This window comes from Aedes aegypti, unplaced genomic scaffold (assembly GCF_002204515.2).
Source record: "Aedes aegypti strain LVP_AGWG unplaced genomic scaffold, AaegL5.0 Primary Assembly AGWG_AaegL5_hic_scaff_458_PBJ_arrow, whole genome shotgun sequence".
Lineage (NCBI taxonomy): Eukaryota > Metazoa > Arthropoda > Insecta > Diptera > Culicidae > Aedes > Aedes aegypti.
The window spans coordinates 62,055-81,157 of record NW_018736128.1 but is presented as its reverse complement, the minus strand read 5'-3'; the positions used below and the strand labels follow the sequence as shown (position 1 = coordinate 81,157).

General features: G+C 39.9%; 1 protein-coding gene and 1 long non-coding RNA gene across 2 annotated transcripts; both read left to right on the top strand.

The window, feature by feature from the left end:
- Nucleotides 1-530: 530 nt before the first annotated feature.
- LOC110681137 (HBS1-like protein) lies at nucleotides 531-16,526 on the top strand. Its single transcript, XM_021856910.1, has 6 exons — nucleotides 531-809; nucleotides 892-1,118; nucleotides 4,293-4,536; nucleotides 14,725-15,281; nucleotides 15,350-15,755; nucleotides 15,818-16,526. The coding sequence occupies exons 1-6, from the start codon at nucleotides 770-772 to the stop codon at nucleotides 16,447-16,449; spliced, it is 2,106 nt and encodes a 701-aa protein (XP_021712602.1). The 5' UTR covers nucleotides 531-769; the 3' UTR covers nucleotides 16,450-16,526.
- Nucleotides 12,080-13,607, top strand: LOC110681138. The gene is made up of 2 exons (XR_002503104.1): nucleotides 12,080-12,295; nucleotides 13,138-13,607. It is a non-coding gene; the product is annotated as an uncharacterized LOC110681138 (long non-coding RNA).
- Nucleotides 16,527-19,103: the final 2,577 nt, after the last annotated feature.

The window sequence follows — 19,103 nt, the reverse complement described above, 5'->3', positions numbered from 1 at the left end:
GAACGTACAAAGTCAATCTTCTTATTTTATGCTTTCTGCTAGTGCACAAAGCTAAAATAGGAATTGCATTGTAGTTTGATGCTTCTTTCGCGAGATTTGTGCTTTCAAAGTTTTGGTACATTATTGAATTTTGAATCCAAGCTGTTTCACCTTAAGCAATGGAACACAAACTATGGGGCTCTGCACAAAAATCATTGGCTCTCTTTCACTCCTTTATGAAATTAGTAAACAACAAGGCCAGTAAACGTCAAAATTCTATACAAAATCATAACAGTGCAGAGCCCCATACCACGCTAAATTTTAACATTTTCAAAACAATCAACACCCCCCCCCCCCACCACCTTTTGTCTCTTTTTTTTTTCAAAAAAAATTGTGCACCCTCCTCAGCATTGTGTCAATTAATCGATATTAATAAACAACTTGCTTCGACTGTAATAGATTAATTAAGATTTTGCAACATCCCTATCTGTCGGAGTTCAAGTTGCAAGCAAAAAATGACAGCCATCAGACTGAGCTCCATTATTCATTGATGATGAGGATGATGCACGCTGGCGACCATCTGTCATCATTATTTGGAAAAGTTTTTTGGTGCGCGACTGCAACGCAATCAATAAATATTTAATTTATATTTAAATACTTTAAACTATGCGTTCCACCTTGGAAAACTGATTTTAAGTATATTTCAAGGGTTACTGAACAATAATCAAATGTTATATGTGAGCTAGAACAGTGTTTTCTTAGTAAAAAGTTCAAAAGAAGCTGCAGCAAAATGTCTCGCCATCGGAACGTGCGGACTATGAATTACGATGGTGAGTGCGTGTGATGAAATGCATCATGTTATTATTTTGATCCTCAAATGGTAATCTTTGAATATCGATTTGTTCCCGGAAGAATACGACGATGATGACGATTATCCCTATGGACACTCGGTGGAGGACGAATGCATTTCCCCGACGGACGCCCAGCAATGGATTTTCGACCGCGCCAGGGGACAGCACAGTATGTCCGCTTTTCTGGCCAATAACCGGGACATAGAAGAGGAAGACGATGACGAGGTGCAAGCGGCCCAGCCCCAACCGGAAAACTCCAAGGGACTGCTTCACAGAAGAGATTCCGAGGTAAATATTATTCTTGAAGTTGCGCACAGTGACTCAATTCCGTATTCGTACAGGGCGCTGTTTCCATATCAAGTTCTATTAAATTTTCTTTTTTTTTTAAATCTCGCATAACATGTAATCTCGCCCTAAAAGCTATTGGTTACCGAGTGTGTAGCTCCTTGTTTCTAAGCAAATAAATGGCCCAGGATGGGAACTATCACCTCTGGAAAATTGAGGAGGATCTTCTCTTCAACAACAAGCTACACCATTGGTAGTTTTTAGCGCGAGATCACAGGTTAGGCAGCGTCCATTTATTACGTAACGATAAAATTGGATATTATTACTAATATGGATATTTTTACTAATCGAAGTTCCAATTTGCAACGATTCAATTCGTGCTTTTAAATTACAATGTTACGTTTTCCATGTTGTTTTATTGAATTTTATAGGTTGGACCCATAAATGCATAACAGTCCCACGTGATTTTTTGCCAATTTGTATTACGCTAAACGTCATTAAATTGCATGCATTTTCATGGCATTATAAGAAATCAATACGTTTGTTCTATAAATGTTAAAAACAACATCGAACTTGGTCTGTTCTACGTTACTAATAAACGCATGTTAGTCTCGCGACTCAAGATATAAATTTAATACAAGTAGAAAAAAGAATAGCTACTGTAATAATAAAATTTAAAGGATTTTTATTGATTTGCATCGATCATATTCTATAGCAGTACGAAGAATTTCTAGATTGTATAAGATTTCTTCATCATCATCATTAGTATTATCCAAACATTTAATCAGTCCCCGTCACGTATTCAATATCCTCCAAAGATTTCAAATAGCTTACCCAATGCTCGTCTTTGGTGGAAACTGAAAGTTGCCGTCGTCGCTAACATTGCCGTCACAGCCGTCCTTATCGTCGAAGCCAGCGAAGTTGTCTTCAGAACCCGCGTTCAACGGGTCGCCATCGGCCAAATTACTGCACTCATCCCCAGAGCTAACTTTTCAAATAAACTAGAGCAGACTTTTTCGAGACTTTCAATGCGGACACTAAACTGCCCATAAACGCATAATTGTCCCATGTGAATAGAAAATCCAGCAAACATGGGACTGACATGCATTTATGGACAGTAAACTGTCAAAACAACAATAATTCACATGTGCAGATTGATGCATCATAGTAAGCACTGATACTGTTATACGTTTATGGACCAATGCACGAGTTCACTATTTGACGTTTGAGCGGTGCCATGTTATTTACGTAGCCATGGCAATGAGTGAATTCAGCACCACTCAAGCGTCAAATCAGTGAACTCGTGCATTAGTCCATTCTTGTACATTCATTGGACCTATGCACGTGTTCACTAACTTGACGTTTGAGCGGTGCCGTGTTATTTATGTGGCCATGGTAACTAGTGAATTCGGCACCGTTCAAACGTCAAATTCTTGAACTCGTGCATTGGTCCATAGCAAATAAACGCATATCAGTCACGCGTACATTTTCCTGTATATTAACTAATAATTTGAGAATTTTTTCAAACAAAATGTATGTAATACTGAAATCAATAGTTCATTGCACCATTTGAGTGCAAATTTGGGTGCGAAAACATCGCATTTTCAATTAAATTGGAGTGAATAAAGTATAAAAGTGTTCACGATTTCTATCGCGTTTTCTCATGTGCGCTGTTTTGCTAGTGGGACTGGTATGCATTTATGGGCAGACACTATTTGATCCATAACTGTGGGTTCATGGTATTCTATAAAGGTTCAATCGCCATCTAGAAACTGATGTTATTGTCTCACATGAACAATTTGGTTCCAAACAAGGACACTCAACTGTTCATCAGCTCGTCCGGATCGAAAAAGAGATCAAGCGCAATTTTGCTGTGGGTAATTCCACCGGTATGGCCCTGCTAGACGTTGAAAAGGCCTACGATTCGGTATGGTAGGAAGCTGTGGTTTTCAAATAGCAACAATCAAACTGTCCACTCTACATAGTGAAAGTTGTTCGATCGTTTCTATCCGCTCGAACATTTGAATTTCAAGTCAACGGTTCGAGGTCTACTGCATACCGAATTCACTACGGAGTACCCAACGGTTCGGTCCTAAGCCCTACGTTGTACTACGTTTTCACTGCCGACGATTTTATGGTTGACGGAGATGTTTATGCTTTCTTTGCGGAAGACACGGCCTTCCTATCATCAGACAAGAACCCTGAAATCGTGGTGACCAAACTTCAACAAGCACAAAATTTCCTGGAGAAATTTCAGCGAAAATGGAGAATAAAAATCAACGCAAACAAAACCCAAACTATCTTTTTACAAGAAAAAGAGCAGAGCGCAATCTGACAACGTCTGTCGTAACAACCAATGGAATGCCATCCGCTTGGGTAAACGATGCCAATTACCTAGGAGTAATATTCGATTCCAAACTTACTTTTGGTAAACACGTAAATAATGCAATCTGCAAAGTGGATAAAGCAGTTCTTTCCATGTACCCACTTCTCAAACGCCGTTCCAAACTACATCTAAAAAAAACAAAATGCTGGTCTTCAAATGCATACTTCGCCTTATTATGCTCTATGGATCTTCAGTGTCAGGTAACAGGTGAAAAAACAATAAACTGCTGAAAATGATTCACAACCTCGACCCTAGGTACCTACTCAACAGAACAGCTACATCTTGTCGCAAAAATAGAGACTATCGAAGAGTTTATTAGTCGAGCTACCAGGAGCTTTGCAAACTCTTGTCAACTATCAGCAAATCCTTTGATAGAAGAACTTTTAGCTTAGCCACTGTGGCATTTAAATAGGAAACACTTAGATCTAGAATGCTTTGTAAACTGTTTTTTTTCTTTATTGCTTGACTTCAGACACCAACAAATTAAATTCCTATTATAAATAAAATTGTCGTTACGCAGCTGAAAGGTGATCCAAATCTCTGCAATTGTAGCCGTTATAATTAATCAATACTGAAACTGATAAAATGAATTGAAATGGGGCACCTTGGGTTCATTTCAGACACAAATTCAACACTTTTGGTACATATTACATATTAAAGTATTTTGAATGCGTTCTATCATAATATGACTTTGACCAACTTGTTGTGGAAACAGCGTCCTGTACGAATATAAACTCGAGTACTGTATAATATTAAACTGATAACAATTTTCGTGTGATTTTCATTCGTAGTGCTACCAGCTACCGGAACTCAACGAGGAGGACCGTGTCCGGTTGATGTCGTGCATGGACGAAATAAGGAACATTGTCGGCGAATCGCTTTCCGACAGGCAACTGGTGGAAGCTATAATGAAGCATAACTATGATTTCGATAACGCCCTGGATGAGCTTCTCAATAGCAGCAAAAATACACCCCAGCAGTCTGAAATTGCGGAAGAGGTTGCACCTAAAACGCTGAAGGAACCCATCGAAAAAGGTGACTATCTGGCATGGGTTACGATCTTTGTGTGGGACGCTTTTCGATCATTGTTTGCGGTTTTATACTTGTAGTTTCACTGAGATATTTGAATAGATGAGAATAAGCTAGTGTTATCTTGACATTACATATTTCACAACGAACGGCAAGACTAAGTGCAGGGCTGGTCGCGAGTCACTTTTTAGTGACCTGGTCACTAAAAAGACACACAATAAACTCTGGCCGCTAACATCCCTGAAAGTGTTGCTTGCTTGCTAAAACAGTAACTGGTAGTCCAATGAATAAAACTTTTTTTTTTCTTGAGTTCAGTAAAATGAAATCGAAGTTCCTAGACATTCACACATGTTGTGAAATTCGGATATTGTACCTCCATATTTTCTCTCTTATAATTTCACAATACACTATAACTCCAAGCGTATTTAAAATGCTCCAACGATAGCAATAGCGTCAAAGCCAAAGAATCTCTTACCTAAAGCAGTTAGTGTTTACTTCTAACGAGTTCCGTTTTTTTTCATTTCTCGTTTCACATTCGACACATTCTTCGATTCAACCTACCAATCACACTTCGGATGGGTGCTCTGCTTGGATTGCTTATGGAAGGTAAGATTTTAAACCACCTAATTTATCATCTGTATTTGGTAATCAAGGGGATAAATCCCTGGGGCAAGCTCTCCCGCGTTTCAATTTGCCAGCGTTAAAATTCGGTTTGAGTGCTGGCCAGAAAAACCCACCCAATAACTTTAAACCCGGGATAAACTTGAGTGATCTGGTGAAATCTCGTATGAAGAGAGACGAAACAACCGATAGTGAAAGCGGCAGTGACGTAGATTCAAGTGACCGAAGCCAAACCTCGCTTCTGCCAAAGTTATCCGACCTTTCGATAAACAGTGATAGTGGCATGGCATCGTCGTCCCCAGCCGAAAGCACGTTTTCGAATCTGTCCGACTTAGCCCGGCATCATTTGCAATCCAAAGGCGAAACGCCCATTGGAAGCCCGCTGGCTGCGAAAAGTGGTGGTTTTACGGTTCCTAACATTTTCAATACCCCAGCAGTGAAACCACCCCCCGGTTTTGATCCTTCAAGCAAACAAAAACCACCTCAACTTCCGCTGATGCGGAAAAACTGGATCGTTGATCTCAAATCGGCTCTGATAAAAGATAAATCAGAGATCACACCTCACCGCATCTCCGCTTCGGGCCAAGATGAGAATGACGAAGTCATAAATTACGGATTCATTGACTGCGACATTGTGGAATCCAAACCGGTGATCGACGAATTCTGCCTGATAGACGCAAGCGGTATTATGGATCGAAAGTTGATAAACTGCACCCAAGCTTCCTCCGGGCTGGGCAGTATATTGTGTCTACGGTATAGAAAGCGACATAAGCGGCGCATTCGGCATGGGTTCGTCTCCAAGCCGAACCAGGTGGAGCCATTCCGATTCAACGTTCCGTCACCGGATGATGTCGTGTTAGAGCATATGAAAAAATTCAAAAGATGAACCTAACTAAGTCAACTAAGGGTGGCTGACGGTTTTTCTGCGAACAAGTGCATGCTGCTTTGAGCAGCTAAATCGTATTCATTTAGTAATTTTTTTTTAATTTTTTTTTTCTTACATTTCTTTTTTATTATGTTAAGCTGTATTGTATTTACTGTTTATGTGTACCTTCATCATTCAATTGTAATTCCTTTTTATTTGAACCGATTATTAAAACTTGGAATCGTAGATTTTTTTTTAGTAAACTCTCCCATGTCTGAATATTGAAGGCTTTGTAAAAGCACGTGAACAAATGGTACCACAAAAAAAAATCTACAAGGCTTATCTGTGTACCCTTTAAAATCTCGGGACCAACCTTTAATTTTTAATCATCGCGTCCACATATGCAACATGTGCATTGCAAAGCTGGCAACTCGTTCATCCTAACCACCTATGTACTACATTTGAAGTACAATTCAATAATTCTCTCAATAAAATTAAGCTTATTTCAATTATCTTTATTATTGATTGCTTGCAACGCAATTTTCACCTATCCAATATTTGTTGTTAAATTTGTGTTATGCAAATTAAATGCAAAGATTTTTTGGTGCGACGCGCAATCTGTGATCTAAATTTCACTACGCGCTCAGCGCGATGCTCGCTACGCAACACTTTATTCCACGCTACACTTTGCTGCTGTGATGATGAAAACCAACGCGTTTACTCTCTCGTAAAACGCGCTGCCTTGCAATTCTGTAAATGTGGTAGAATGCTTTTTGCACTACAAATGCAAGTGTGTAAGTAACTATAGCGTCAACTCTGGTCGGTGCACAGTTTTGCTACATCAATCAATTCAATCAGTACGAGCGTGCGCTTGAGGAGACAAGAAAGAAACCAATCTACGAAAGAGATTCATTTTGTTTACTCTCTTTTGGGCTTCGCGCCTTCTGCATCACCACGCTTGTGGTGTGCAGTGCAGGTGTAATTTTTCAGGCGGCTGACGGTAGGAAGTTTCTTCAAGTTTGGCGCTGCCGTTTTTTACAATACAGCTGTTTCGATTTTTATGAAACTTTCACAATTTACAACCAAGTATGCCATGCTTTGGGTGCGCAACCAAGAAGTAGAAGCATTAACCTAAGAATGCTAATGTCGCTGCTGTTCGTGTTACCAACATCTAGTTTGCCACGAACTGACAGCCTGAGTACCGGGCATCAAAGTGTCAAATTAATTATAAAAACATAAACAACGACAAGGCATTGAACAAACAATGAAAAACCATAATTAAAGGTAATAATAATTAAAATCAGTTTTGTGACAACAGCGCTACTAGCGTTCTACTACTAATATTTCTATTAACCAAGATGACAGCGAAAAGCAGAAATGAAAATCATTCAGTTTACGAGCCTTTAATCAAGATATACTTCTTTCAATTAATAGCTTAAGAATTTATCACCTCATTTCAATCGTAACAGTTTGGCGACGAGTATGACTGAAAATTCTTCCGGAAACTTTTAAGACTAGCTGAAAAACTTTCAAAAATGCCGCGCGGAACTGGTGTAGCCGTCGGTGATCCAGGCGATGTTTCAAATCAAGCGAATATGAACAAGCTGCTCCTGCTTCTGGACCGTTCATTTCATTTATTTAGTTAACATCTAAACAGATAACACTAAATCTACAATTTCACGCCACAATACTCGGTTCGTGGCCGCATCTCTCCATCCTCGGTTCTACCCCACGTTCGCAAAATCGAAACGCACTTTATCCACTCACCTAGCTCGCTGCGCTCCACGCCTTCTTGTACAAACCGGATTCGAAGCGAACACTATCTTTGCAGGGTTGTTGTCCGGCATTCTTGCAACATGCCCTGCCCATCGTATCCTTCCAGCTTTGACCACCTTCTGGACATGGGTTCGCCGTAGAGTTGGACGAGCTCGTGGTTCATTCTTCGCCGCCACACGCCGTTTTCCTGCACACCGCCAAAGATCATCCTAAGCACCAGACGTTTGAAGACTCCGAGTGCTTGCAGGTCCTTTTCGAGCATCGTCCACATTTCATGCCCGTAGTGGATTACCGGCCTTATAAGCGTTTTGTACATTATACATTTGATGTGAGTGTGAATCTTTTTTGACCGCAGTTTCTTGTAGAGGCCATAGTAAACTTGACTTACACTGATGATGCGCCTCCGTTTTTCACGGCTAACGTTACTGTCAGCCATCAGCAAGGATCCAAGGTAGACGAACTCGTCGACCACCTCGAAAGTATCCACGTCTATCGTAACGCTGCTACCTAGGCGAGCCCTGTCGCGCTCCGCCCCACCAGATAGCATGTACTTTGTCTTAGTCGCATTCACCAGCAGTCCAACTTTTGCTGCCTCGCGTTTCAGGTGGGTGTACAGGTCTGCCACCTTTTCAAATGTTCGGCCGACGATGTCCATATCATCCTATTAAATTGACTGGATCTCGTAAAAATCGTACCCCGGCTGTTAAACCCGGCTCTCCGCATAACACCTTCTAGCGCAATATTGCACAACAGGCACGAAAGTCCATCACCTTGTCGTAGTCCTAGGCTGGATCCAAACGAACTGGAGTGTTCGCCTGTAACCTTCACACAATTTTGTACACCTTCCATCGTCGCTCTTATCAGCCTCGTGAGCTTTCCGTGAAAGATGTTCTCGTCCATGATTTTCCATAGCTCTACGTGGTCGATACTATCGTATGCCGCCTTGAAATCGATGAAAAGGTCATGCTTTGGGACCTGGTACTCACGACATTTTTGGAGGATTTGCTGTACAGTAAAGATCTGGTCCGTTGTCGATCGGCCGAAGTTATCATCTTCTCACAAACTCATTTACTACAGGTGACAGACGACGGAAGATGATCTGGGATAATATTTTGTAGGTCGCATTTAGAATGGTGATCGCTCGAAAATTCTCACAATCTAAATTGTCACCTTTCTCGTAGATGGGGCATATTACCCCTTCCTTCCACTCCTCCGGTAGCTGTCCTGTTTCCCAGCTTGTGCCTATCAGCCGGTGCAGATAAATGGCCAGCCTCTTTGGGCCCATCTTTATGAGTTCAGTTTCGATACCATCCTTACCAGCAGATTTATTGTTCTTCAGCTGGTGAATGGCATCCTTGACCTCCCTCAAAGTGGGGGTTGATTGGTTTCCATCGCCCGCATTACTGACGTAAGCATTTCCTCTATTATCCCGTCCTTCATTGCCTGTGTTCTCAGCGCCATTCAGGTGTTCGACGAAGTTTTGTTTCCACCTTTCGATAACCTCACGCTCGTCCGTCAAAATGCTCCCATCATTATCCCTCCTCATCTCGGCTCGCGGCACGTAGCCGTTGCGGGATGCGTTGAGTTTCTGATAGAACTTACGTGTTTCTTGAGATCGGCACAGCTGTTCCATTTCCTCGCACTCCGTCTCCTTCAGGCGGCGTTTTTTCTCCCGAAAGTGGCGGGGCTGCTGTTGCCGTTTCCGTCTATAACGTTCCAAGTTCTGCCGGGTCCCTTGCTGCAGCATGACCGTTCGCGCTGCATTCTTCTCCTTCAGAATCTGCCTACATTCTTCCGTCCCACGTACCCGACGTTGCTCTCAACAGCATTGTTGATGGCTGCTTTCACTGTTCTCCAGCAGTCCTCAAGAGGGGCTTCATCCAGCTCACACTCTTTCGGTAAAGCAGCCTCGAGGTGCTGCGCGTAAGCAGTTGCGACATCCGGTTGCTTAAGCCGCTGTAGGTCATACTGAAGCGGCCGTCGGTACCGTACGTTGTTAACGACGGAGTTTTGGGCGCAGTTTAACCATCACCAGATTGTGGTCAGAGTCGATGTTAGCGCCACGACGGTCCTGACGTCGATAATTTTGGAGCTGAACTCTTCCTCCTGGCCAACCTGAGCGTTTAGATCTCCTATGATGATTTTGACGTTGTCGCTTGGGCAGCTGTCGTACTTGCGTTCGAGCTGCGCGTAAAAAGCGTCTTTGTCATCATCACTGCTTCCGGGGTGAGGGCTGTGCACGTTTATCATGCTGAAGTTGAAGGACCGGCCGCGGCCCTTAGCCTCCATACGTTTTTTTCGCCACGTATTCATCCTCGGAAGGACCCCTCTTTCGCATCGCGTATCGAAAAATGACATCTGATATATTCGCATTGTCTGTGAAGAAAAACACTTCAGTCTTGCATGACTTAGTGTCTCTTTTGGCAAGTTGTGCCTTGGCTTTCTCGTAGTCCTGATTTGCAGCTAGGGCTGATTGTCACAATTCTACATGTTTACTATTTTCCCAGAAACTAAAGATTTTCAACGAATCCTAATGCATCGGCCGGCATTCAACTTCCTATTAGTTCTAGTTTCTAGGAAAATTGTAAACATCCATTCAACTTCACACCGCACAAAAATACAAGCGACTGAAAAAATGCCATTTGGACATTACCTCGGAAAATCCAGAACATCTCCGGTGTACTGTGGCAAATATGCATGACCAAGCAAGTTCCTGAAGATAGATCAAATTTGCCATCGACTGCTTCCGAATGCATCCAATTTCATCAATTTTTCATAAAGTTATAAGCATTTGAATATTGGTAATTTTGGTAAATTTTGCCTATCCCCTATCAGCCTATCAGTATAATCAGAATTCCTTATAAATTGTAGGCGTTTTGCTTGGTCTAAGACTACTTCCAATGCAGATTTCCCCATTGAAAAAAAAAACTAGTTCCATAAATTTAACAGGGTGTAGACTACCTTGAAAAACCTGGAAAGTCAGGGAATGTCAGAGAAATCAATTTTAGACCTGGAAAATCAGATCAAACGAATTGATTGTCTGCAAAGTTATCGACAAGGATAAGTCAGCAATACAATAATTGATAACCCTGATGTTTATATTCAATAATATATCCTATTGAAAAATGAGCAATCAATCTTTTAGAATAGCAGTTTACCATTGAGAAAATGATCTTATGCATAAGGGGCCGTCCATAAATGACGTAGCATTTTTTCACTGATTTTTTACACCCCCCTCCCCCCTCGTAGCATTTCGTCACAAATACTGGTATTCCCCCCTGGAAAATACGTAGCATATCGAGCAACCCCCTCCCCCTATATTTTTTTTATTTGTTTTCCTTAGTGACTGGGTTGAAACAAAAATTGGAATTGAGAAGTTCAATACAAAGTTTGATATTAATAACTGACTGAAATGAAAGGATAATCTATTCTAACAGTTTGATATACAGTAGCGCTTAAAAGTAATTTGGAAAAGTTTTAAATAAACATTTTCTTTGATTTTGGTTTCCAGTTTCTTATAGACTAAATTATATTACTATTGCTGTTCTTACCATGAAAAACAAGTTTACTATAAAAATGTGAAAAAAAATTGTTTGGATTATTTAAAGCTTCAAAACATCTGTTTTAATGCATTAATCAAGAAAATCTAAAGTTTCATTGATATTTTTTTAATTTTGTCATATGAATGTTTTGAAGCTTAATCATAATTTTATAACCCAAGTTTATAAGTAAAAAAAAGGTTTCATAAAAAATAATTGTATGCAATTTTTTTTAGTGCCTTTCTATTTACGGACTTGATTCAAAATGCTACGTCCTCTAGCTAGGACCCCTCCCTCCCCCTCGTCACACTTCGTCACAAATTCGTGAAGACCCCCCTCCCCCCTAAAAAGCTACGTCATTTATGGACGACCCCTAATAGAGAAAATATTTTCGTAAAAAAAAACAAATTATGTGATCTTGAGAAATATATTTGAAATATCTTAGGAATTTCAAATGCTATTCTTGAAGAAATTAAAGACTGAAAGGAATTCTCTAACAATTTCTGAAGAAACCTGTAAATGAGGAGCTTCTAGGGTCAATCTTAGAAAAGTTCTTGAAGTATTGAAGGAATATCTGGAGAATTAAAGTATTGAAGGAACACACTTAGAATAAAATGCCCAATCTCGGCTTTCGAAAACCGAGATCCGCACAGCCGAGCGCTCGGCTATCATCTCGGTTAAATAGATGTGACTGATCAACTCGGTTTATGTGGGAGGTGCTAGTTTCTGTGTTTAACTGAAAATCTCGGCATCACATAAACTGAAATCTCAGCAAAATTTGAAAACAATCATTATTGATTTTAATGTCGTTTTTCTTTATTTGCACCGCCTGCACCGTTTTCCCACCGGTGTAGCAAAAGTTGCACCCAAACCGTTCTTTTATTCCGCAGGTAGCACACCGTTTTTACACTCGATTGCCACCGGTGCAGAAAATCCTACACCCTGATCGAGCTGGGTGTAGCAGGTAATGCACTCTTTTTACCAATACATGTATGGTTCTTAACTGTCAGTGGTGTTCTTGTTTTGGTCGTTTTGGTAGATTTTGTTGTTTTCGGTAACGAACAAGCAAGATCTTCATTTGCGCTCATTTTCGACTACGCAGATAAAATGGATTTATTTCGGAATTGAATATTCTTAGTATTTATTAATGCTACAATAAATACAGGTTTTATAAGAATAATAAGATATACTGAGTATGTTTCATCAGTAGAAGCTTTTACGGTTTATATTAAAAAAAGGAAGGCTTCTCTCAGATGTTTGGATTGCCTGTATACCAGTACTACAGTAATACATTAAAAACACTTTAGTTCGGTCAAATTTTCCGAAATTTGCTCATGGATGCCAACAAAATAGAATAAGCAGCGGCTGGAGCTGTATGTTCCCGTATCTTAAGCACGGAATTCAAAATCTCTGGTTCTGTGTTTTTCAAAAATATTGACGAGTAATCGACATTGATATTCCAATAGTATTAAATTCTAATGATGATTGATTTCCGTTGCTCGCTTCGCCTTATTACAAAAAAATCAGCTTTTGCATCGTGAGCTAGAAACATTGCGGAAGTATGAGTTTTGGCGAAGTTATTAGCCAGAGAGAGGATCGATGAAATTAAATAAGTCCTTACAGTATTGAAATATGAAAATTCTGAATTTTTTAGCATATATTCATGGTATCAATTCTCAGGAAAAATAAATTAATGTTCATATGCCAAACATTTATTTAAACATTTTACATTCAGCCAGTGTTGTAAACACCATTAACAAACTATCCAAAACCCGAACGAATCTAATGTTTCCGAATCCCTTACAGCAAATCATGAATAACAGAAACAGCTGTTCTATCTGTTTGCAGAATGACATTTTGTTTTGATTGGCGCCTTCACTAATACTATCATACGCTGTCAAAATATTGCACCGAAACCGTTCTATTTTCCGGTGTCAATTGTAACACTCGCACGGTGCACCGTCGGGAATAATCGAAAACGACATAAGATTATTTAATTTTTTTTTTTCATTAGTAGTGGTATCTATGGAGCTACTCATAAATCTTATACGGATATATTTATAATCGTCTCTTTGGGATTTTCCTAAGTATCCTATGTTTGCTTATCGACAGAAAATGTACCTATCGGGTATAGACATTGAGCCCTAAAAATAACACAAAAAATCATGGAGCGTACCGTACGTACTTACTGAAGAATTTGCTTTGTACAATCTCACTTCCTTACCAGCGTTTGATTCATTTTACAAAACTTATACGCAATATTTTTACTACTTTTTTACGTAGAAACAAGACCGAAACACTTCCGAATATGAAGAAAAAACAAGATGGCAGATTGTCAAACAAAATGCTGAGAATCTCGGTAAACTCAGGTGGAAAACCGATATATCAGCATCCAATAAAACTGAGTTCGGTGAAAACATTGTTAACGTATGTGCTCGGCACACAATGTTGCCGAGCTACGGCTAAAATATAGAGTTAACCGAGATTTCAGTTTCACGTGTTGCCGAGACTCGGTTACAATTATTTTTTAGCTGAGTTTTCAGCAACATGCTTGCAATTTCAAATTTTAAGTGTGAAAAAAATATGTTAAGAATTACAAAAAGGAATTTCTGAGAAACCTACGTTGCATTCCTTGAAGCAATTCTCCAAGAAAGTTCTTTGGCAATGACTAGAATTTTTTCCTGGAAAGAGAAAATCCAAATTGCATAATAACTACCTTTTATTAAAAAAGCATGGTGGATCACAGTAATAGTGCTGCGTTTTATATAAAAAGGTTATAATCAGGAAGGTGTCCGAAATTGTCGTTTATGCCTGAAATTTGTGAAATTATATCTGAGGTAGTTCACTAGCCTTAGTTCATACGGATTATCAACTAGAATAAACACTCAAGAATGTTGTATGACAGGTATATCTCAGTAAAGTAAAAGCTTTTGCTCAGTTTATTCATAGTCCTATAACATAAACTATACATCATGTAAATCGTGGGATATGTATTTCTTTTACAAATCGTACTTATTTCGGTTCAAATTACTAATTCAGTTAGTCTGCAATTTATCTGAAAAATGATTGGAAGGTCTGGAAAAGTCATGGAATTTTATTTTCAAAATTGAGTCGACACCCTGTGTAAGCTCACTTGACACTGTACAAGCCTTTCACGGTTTATGTAGGAATCACCTTTTAAAACAAGGTTTGGCGAAATTGAATTAGATTTGTGCGTGTTCTCCATAACAGGTTTCTTGTTCAATGATCAGTTGAACGCAAAATGACAAAAGTAAGTTATGGTTCATTGAGTATATCAAATATTGCAACTTAAGCATAAACATGGGTTTAGAGATATAACTTCCGAAACATAGTGAAAAATGATTTTGTTTTTTTGTTTAATTACTAACATAGGTATCGGCGATCGATTGCTAGAGAAATCAGATAAGCTGCTATGTCAACTTCCACTCCAATTGAAACCCTCTGCTCCCGTAGCGGAGCCACCTCAACCGCTGATCCTCATCACACCAACGGCAAAGAAAGCAAACGTCACAAGGGGCTTCGAAATCAACAGTCCACGAATTCAGTCACCATCCGCATCGGGTCGGAACACTCCAGTGCAAGACACCGGAGACGATAGCAGGCAATTTCAAACGCCGAAACCCTTGCCAAAGGAACTCCAGCGCAATGCTCAGGAGCTTTTCAAAAAGGAACGCGGTGAGGGTAAGCAACACATCCATATGGTCGTCATTGGCCACGTGGATGCCGGTAAAAGTACATTGATGGGTCACTTGCTGTGTGACACTGGAAACATCAGCCAGAGGGTAATGCACAAAAACGAGCAGGAAAGTAAAAAACTCGGAAAGCAGAGTTTCATGTACGCCTGGGTGCTGGACGAAACCGGCGAGGAACGAGAACGAGGCATCACGATGGACGTTGGCAGCTCGCGGTTTGAAACGGCAAATAAACAGGTATCACAATTTGGTCTAATCAATTAATAACATGACCACTAAATATTTATTCTATTTCTCTAAACTAGATAACGCTGTTGGATGCTCCTGGCCACAAGGATTTCATACCAAATATGATATCAGGAGCCAACCAAGCGGACGTAGCATTACTCGTGGTAGATGCCACCAGGGGAGAATTCGAAACAGGTTTCGAGCAGGGTGGACAGACACGTGAACACGCTTTGCTTGTGCGATCATTGGGTGTCAGTCAGTTGGGTGTCGTTGTCAATAAACTGGACACCGTGGGGTGGTCCCAGCAACGATTCGATGAAATCGTAGGCAAGTTGAAAGTCTTCCTGAAGCAAGCTGGGTTCAAGGATTCCGATGTGGTTTACGTACCTTGTTCGGGATTGACTGGAGAGAATTTGGTTAAGGAGCCAACCGATACCGAACTGCTCAAGTGGTACAAAGGCCCGACTTTGTTGAGGGTGATTGGTAAGTATTTGAGAACACACGAACGTATGAATTCCCAGACGCTAAGGTTCTTTTTATTCTAGACTCTTTCAAAACTCCTGCACGTTCGATAGATAAGCCGTTCCGTATGTCGGTGTCGGACATATTTAAGGGCACTGGTTCAGGTTTCTGCATTTCGGGGCGTATCGAATCCGGAGTAATTTGTGTGAACGATAAGGTGCTGGTGTGTCCCAGTAAGGAGCAGGCAGTTGTTAAAAATATTGCCATCGACGAAGTGCAATACACGACCTGTTTCGCTGGAGATCAGGTCTCGATTACCTTAGCTAATATCGACATTGCCAACATATCTGTTGGCTACATCCTCAGCGATATCTATAATCCGATTCCGTTGGCAACGAGGATACGGGCACGGATCGTAGTGTTCAACGTCAAAGTGCCAATCACGATGGGCTATCCGGTGTTGCTGCATCATCAGTCTTTGATAGAGCCAGCGACGATTTGCAAACTTAAAGCTCAACTACATAAAGGAACGGGCGAAGTAATTAAGAAGAATCCTCGCTGTTTGGGTAATAATTCTTGTGCTTCGGTGGATATCGAGTTCCAGCGACCAATATGCATGGAAAGATACGCAGATTTTAAAGAACTCGGTAGAATTATGTTGCGCGTCAGTGGTGTAACAATTGCGGCCGGTCTCGTTACAGACATTGTTAAATAAGTATGACCAAGTTCAATCTTTTACTCTAGACGGTCGTTTGAAGGCACTACTGTTTGAAATAAAAATGACAACATTGATTGTGTTATATTTGGTTTACTATCACAATTCCTAGAAATATTTTTCATTTGGAAAGTTTTAATAATATAAGTCGATTTTATTTTATATTTCAAAACAAATGTTGTTCCATATTTTTTTTTGAGATTCCTTCTTTGTTTATAAGTATCTTAAGGAAGTTAAATAGCTGCATTTTTACTTATATTTCCTTTTAAAGTACCCAAATAGGGCGATATTCAAAACTGAAAAGGCAATAGATGGCTCTTTTTCAGTGGTAGTAAAAACGAAATCCTGAAGCAAAGAAAGCACCACGGAAGACGAACTAAACACAAAAAGTTATGTATTCACATTACACTTGATTTCTAATCACTACTTTTTTGATCCAGTTCCCTAATTGCAAGTAATTTACGTTTTTCATTATTTTCCATACGTTTTGACAGTTCTCTGACTACCATTCTTCCATGCGCTTGTGTTGAAAGTTTGAGAAATTTGAGAATCCAGCGTAGCGCGATCAGTGGGTTGAATATAAACAACAGTGTCGTCGCTCGGCGGCCAGTGAAAGAAACTGAATGTTCTAAAGATTGTTGTCTGTACTTTTTGCCGCTGGCGCCAACTGTTAGCGTTTAAGAACGAAATAAACAGTCGTTACCCTATTGGGTACTGTTTGTTCTATTGAACTTCCTGTTCTATTGAACTTCCTGTTCTATTGAACTTCCTATATACATAGGACAATTATGCGTATATGAGTAGTTTAAAATTCTTACAATAATCCCAATGGAAATGTCGCCAAGATTATCTGTAGAAATCCTCAAAGAATACTTCCAGGATTTTTTTGTCTACTTATTTCTCCTGTTATTCTTCTTTCTCCAAATATTTATCAAGCACCTCCAGCAATTACACCAAAAACCCTTCTGAAGTTTGCTCAGAGATTTTCTAAGAAATTCTTTCAGATATTCACCCCTATTCTTGGTTACGCTCGAATGCTCTGTCGATTGAATACCGTTTTGCATTCCTGTTTACGCCAGCAAAATCAAATGGGCTATATGGATTCGAAGGGTCTACCCCGTTTGGCACAATGCCATTTGGCATGATGCCGTTTGGCATACAGTCGTTTGGCATAAAGTCGTTTGGCATAATAGTCGTTTGGCATAACAGTCGATTGGCATAATAGTCGTTTGGCATAATGGTCGTTTGGCATAATTTGAAAAAGGAAGTTACTGCAGTGGTACAGTAATATGCCACACCATAAGATGCGTCGTAAAACTACATGTCCCTTTTTTTCAAATGGCATGGAATAATTTAGGCGTTGGATATATTTTTGTTAAAAATGCGCCATAATATCCCGGACTTAATGACCCCGGAAGTCATGTATGATGCAATTCCAAAAGAGCTTTATTGGATATTGGTTTCCTTGAAAAATGATGATTAAGAAGTATGTCCTATCACTAACTGACAACGGAATGTACGATCGTGAGCAGTTTATACACACCCCTTTGCTTAATGGAAGGAATTTGATCAAAATCAATGTTTTTCACAATTATGCCAAACGGCTATTATGCCAAATGGCGATTATGCCAAACGACCGTTATGCCCAGGGATAGGGTGCGACTCAAAACTCTTTCAGTGCAGCACGCGCTGCCGGGAGACATCACGTTCAATTTGAAAGAGACGTGCAATATGAATTGTGTTGCACCCATTCTTTTTTGTGTGCTAAAACTCCCATGTGCCGTTGCTGATAATCTCTCTGAGCATTAGGCAAGGCTCTCGCAAATAACATCACTTTGCTTTGATGACGGAGTACGGATGGACGCCACTCTCAAACGAACCACACAAACGTTCGTTTACTTCATAAATCATACATGATTTTGCCTCACACACAGGGTAGATGTACCAATAGTGGAGGTACTAAGAACGATTAATCTTCATTTAACCGCTTAAATTCAAGATGCGCAATTAATGATCATATTAATGTTGTAACGGGAAGAAACGACTATAGACTTAATGAGAAAAATAATTTCATCGCAGTAGCCAACGGCATGTCAGTGAAAAATAGTATCTACACTTTTCCTTTAGTTGCGGTATATTTTTAATTTGCGTTCCTATAGTTGCGGTATCCGTTGTTTTCTCATGGGATCCTCCACTATAGGAACACTTTACCGCAACTATTGGTAGGGGTAAGAAAAGGTTTAGCAATTTTAGTGATATTTCATCAATTTTGAAGCAATTTGAACGCGTTTTTCAACTATTTCGTGTATCAAAAAGCCAATACGTCGATTGGCAGTGTCAATTCTGTGGTTAATGCAATAAAGTAAGTGAAAATGACCTTACCATAATTAAATGGATTACTTATCCTACATCGACAATTTCGACGACTTAGGTATATTTTTCGCGTTGACCAGGAGTTTTGACAATTTCCTGAACAAACGTTTGCTTTGATTAGATTCAATCTATCTGACAAAATTTTCGCGTGATCGTTGTGTTTATGGGTCACTGCACAACAATCTAACTCTCTTTTTTACTCTTGCATAAAATTTGTAAACAATAAGGTCAGTAAACGTCAAAATACCAAACAAAATCAAAACAGTGCAGAGCCCCATTGT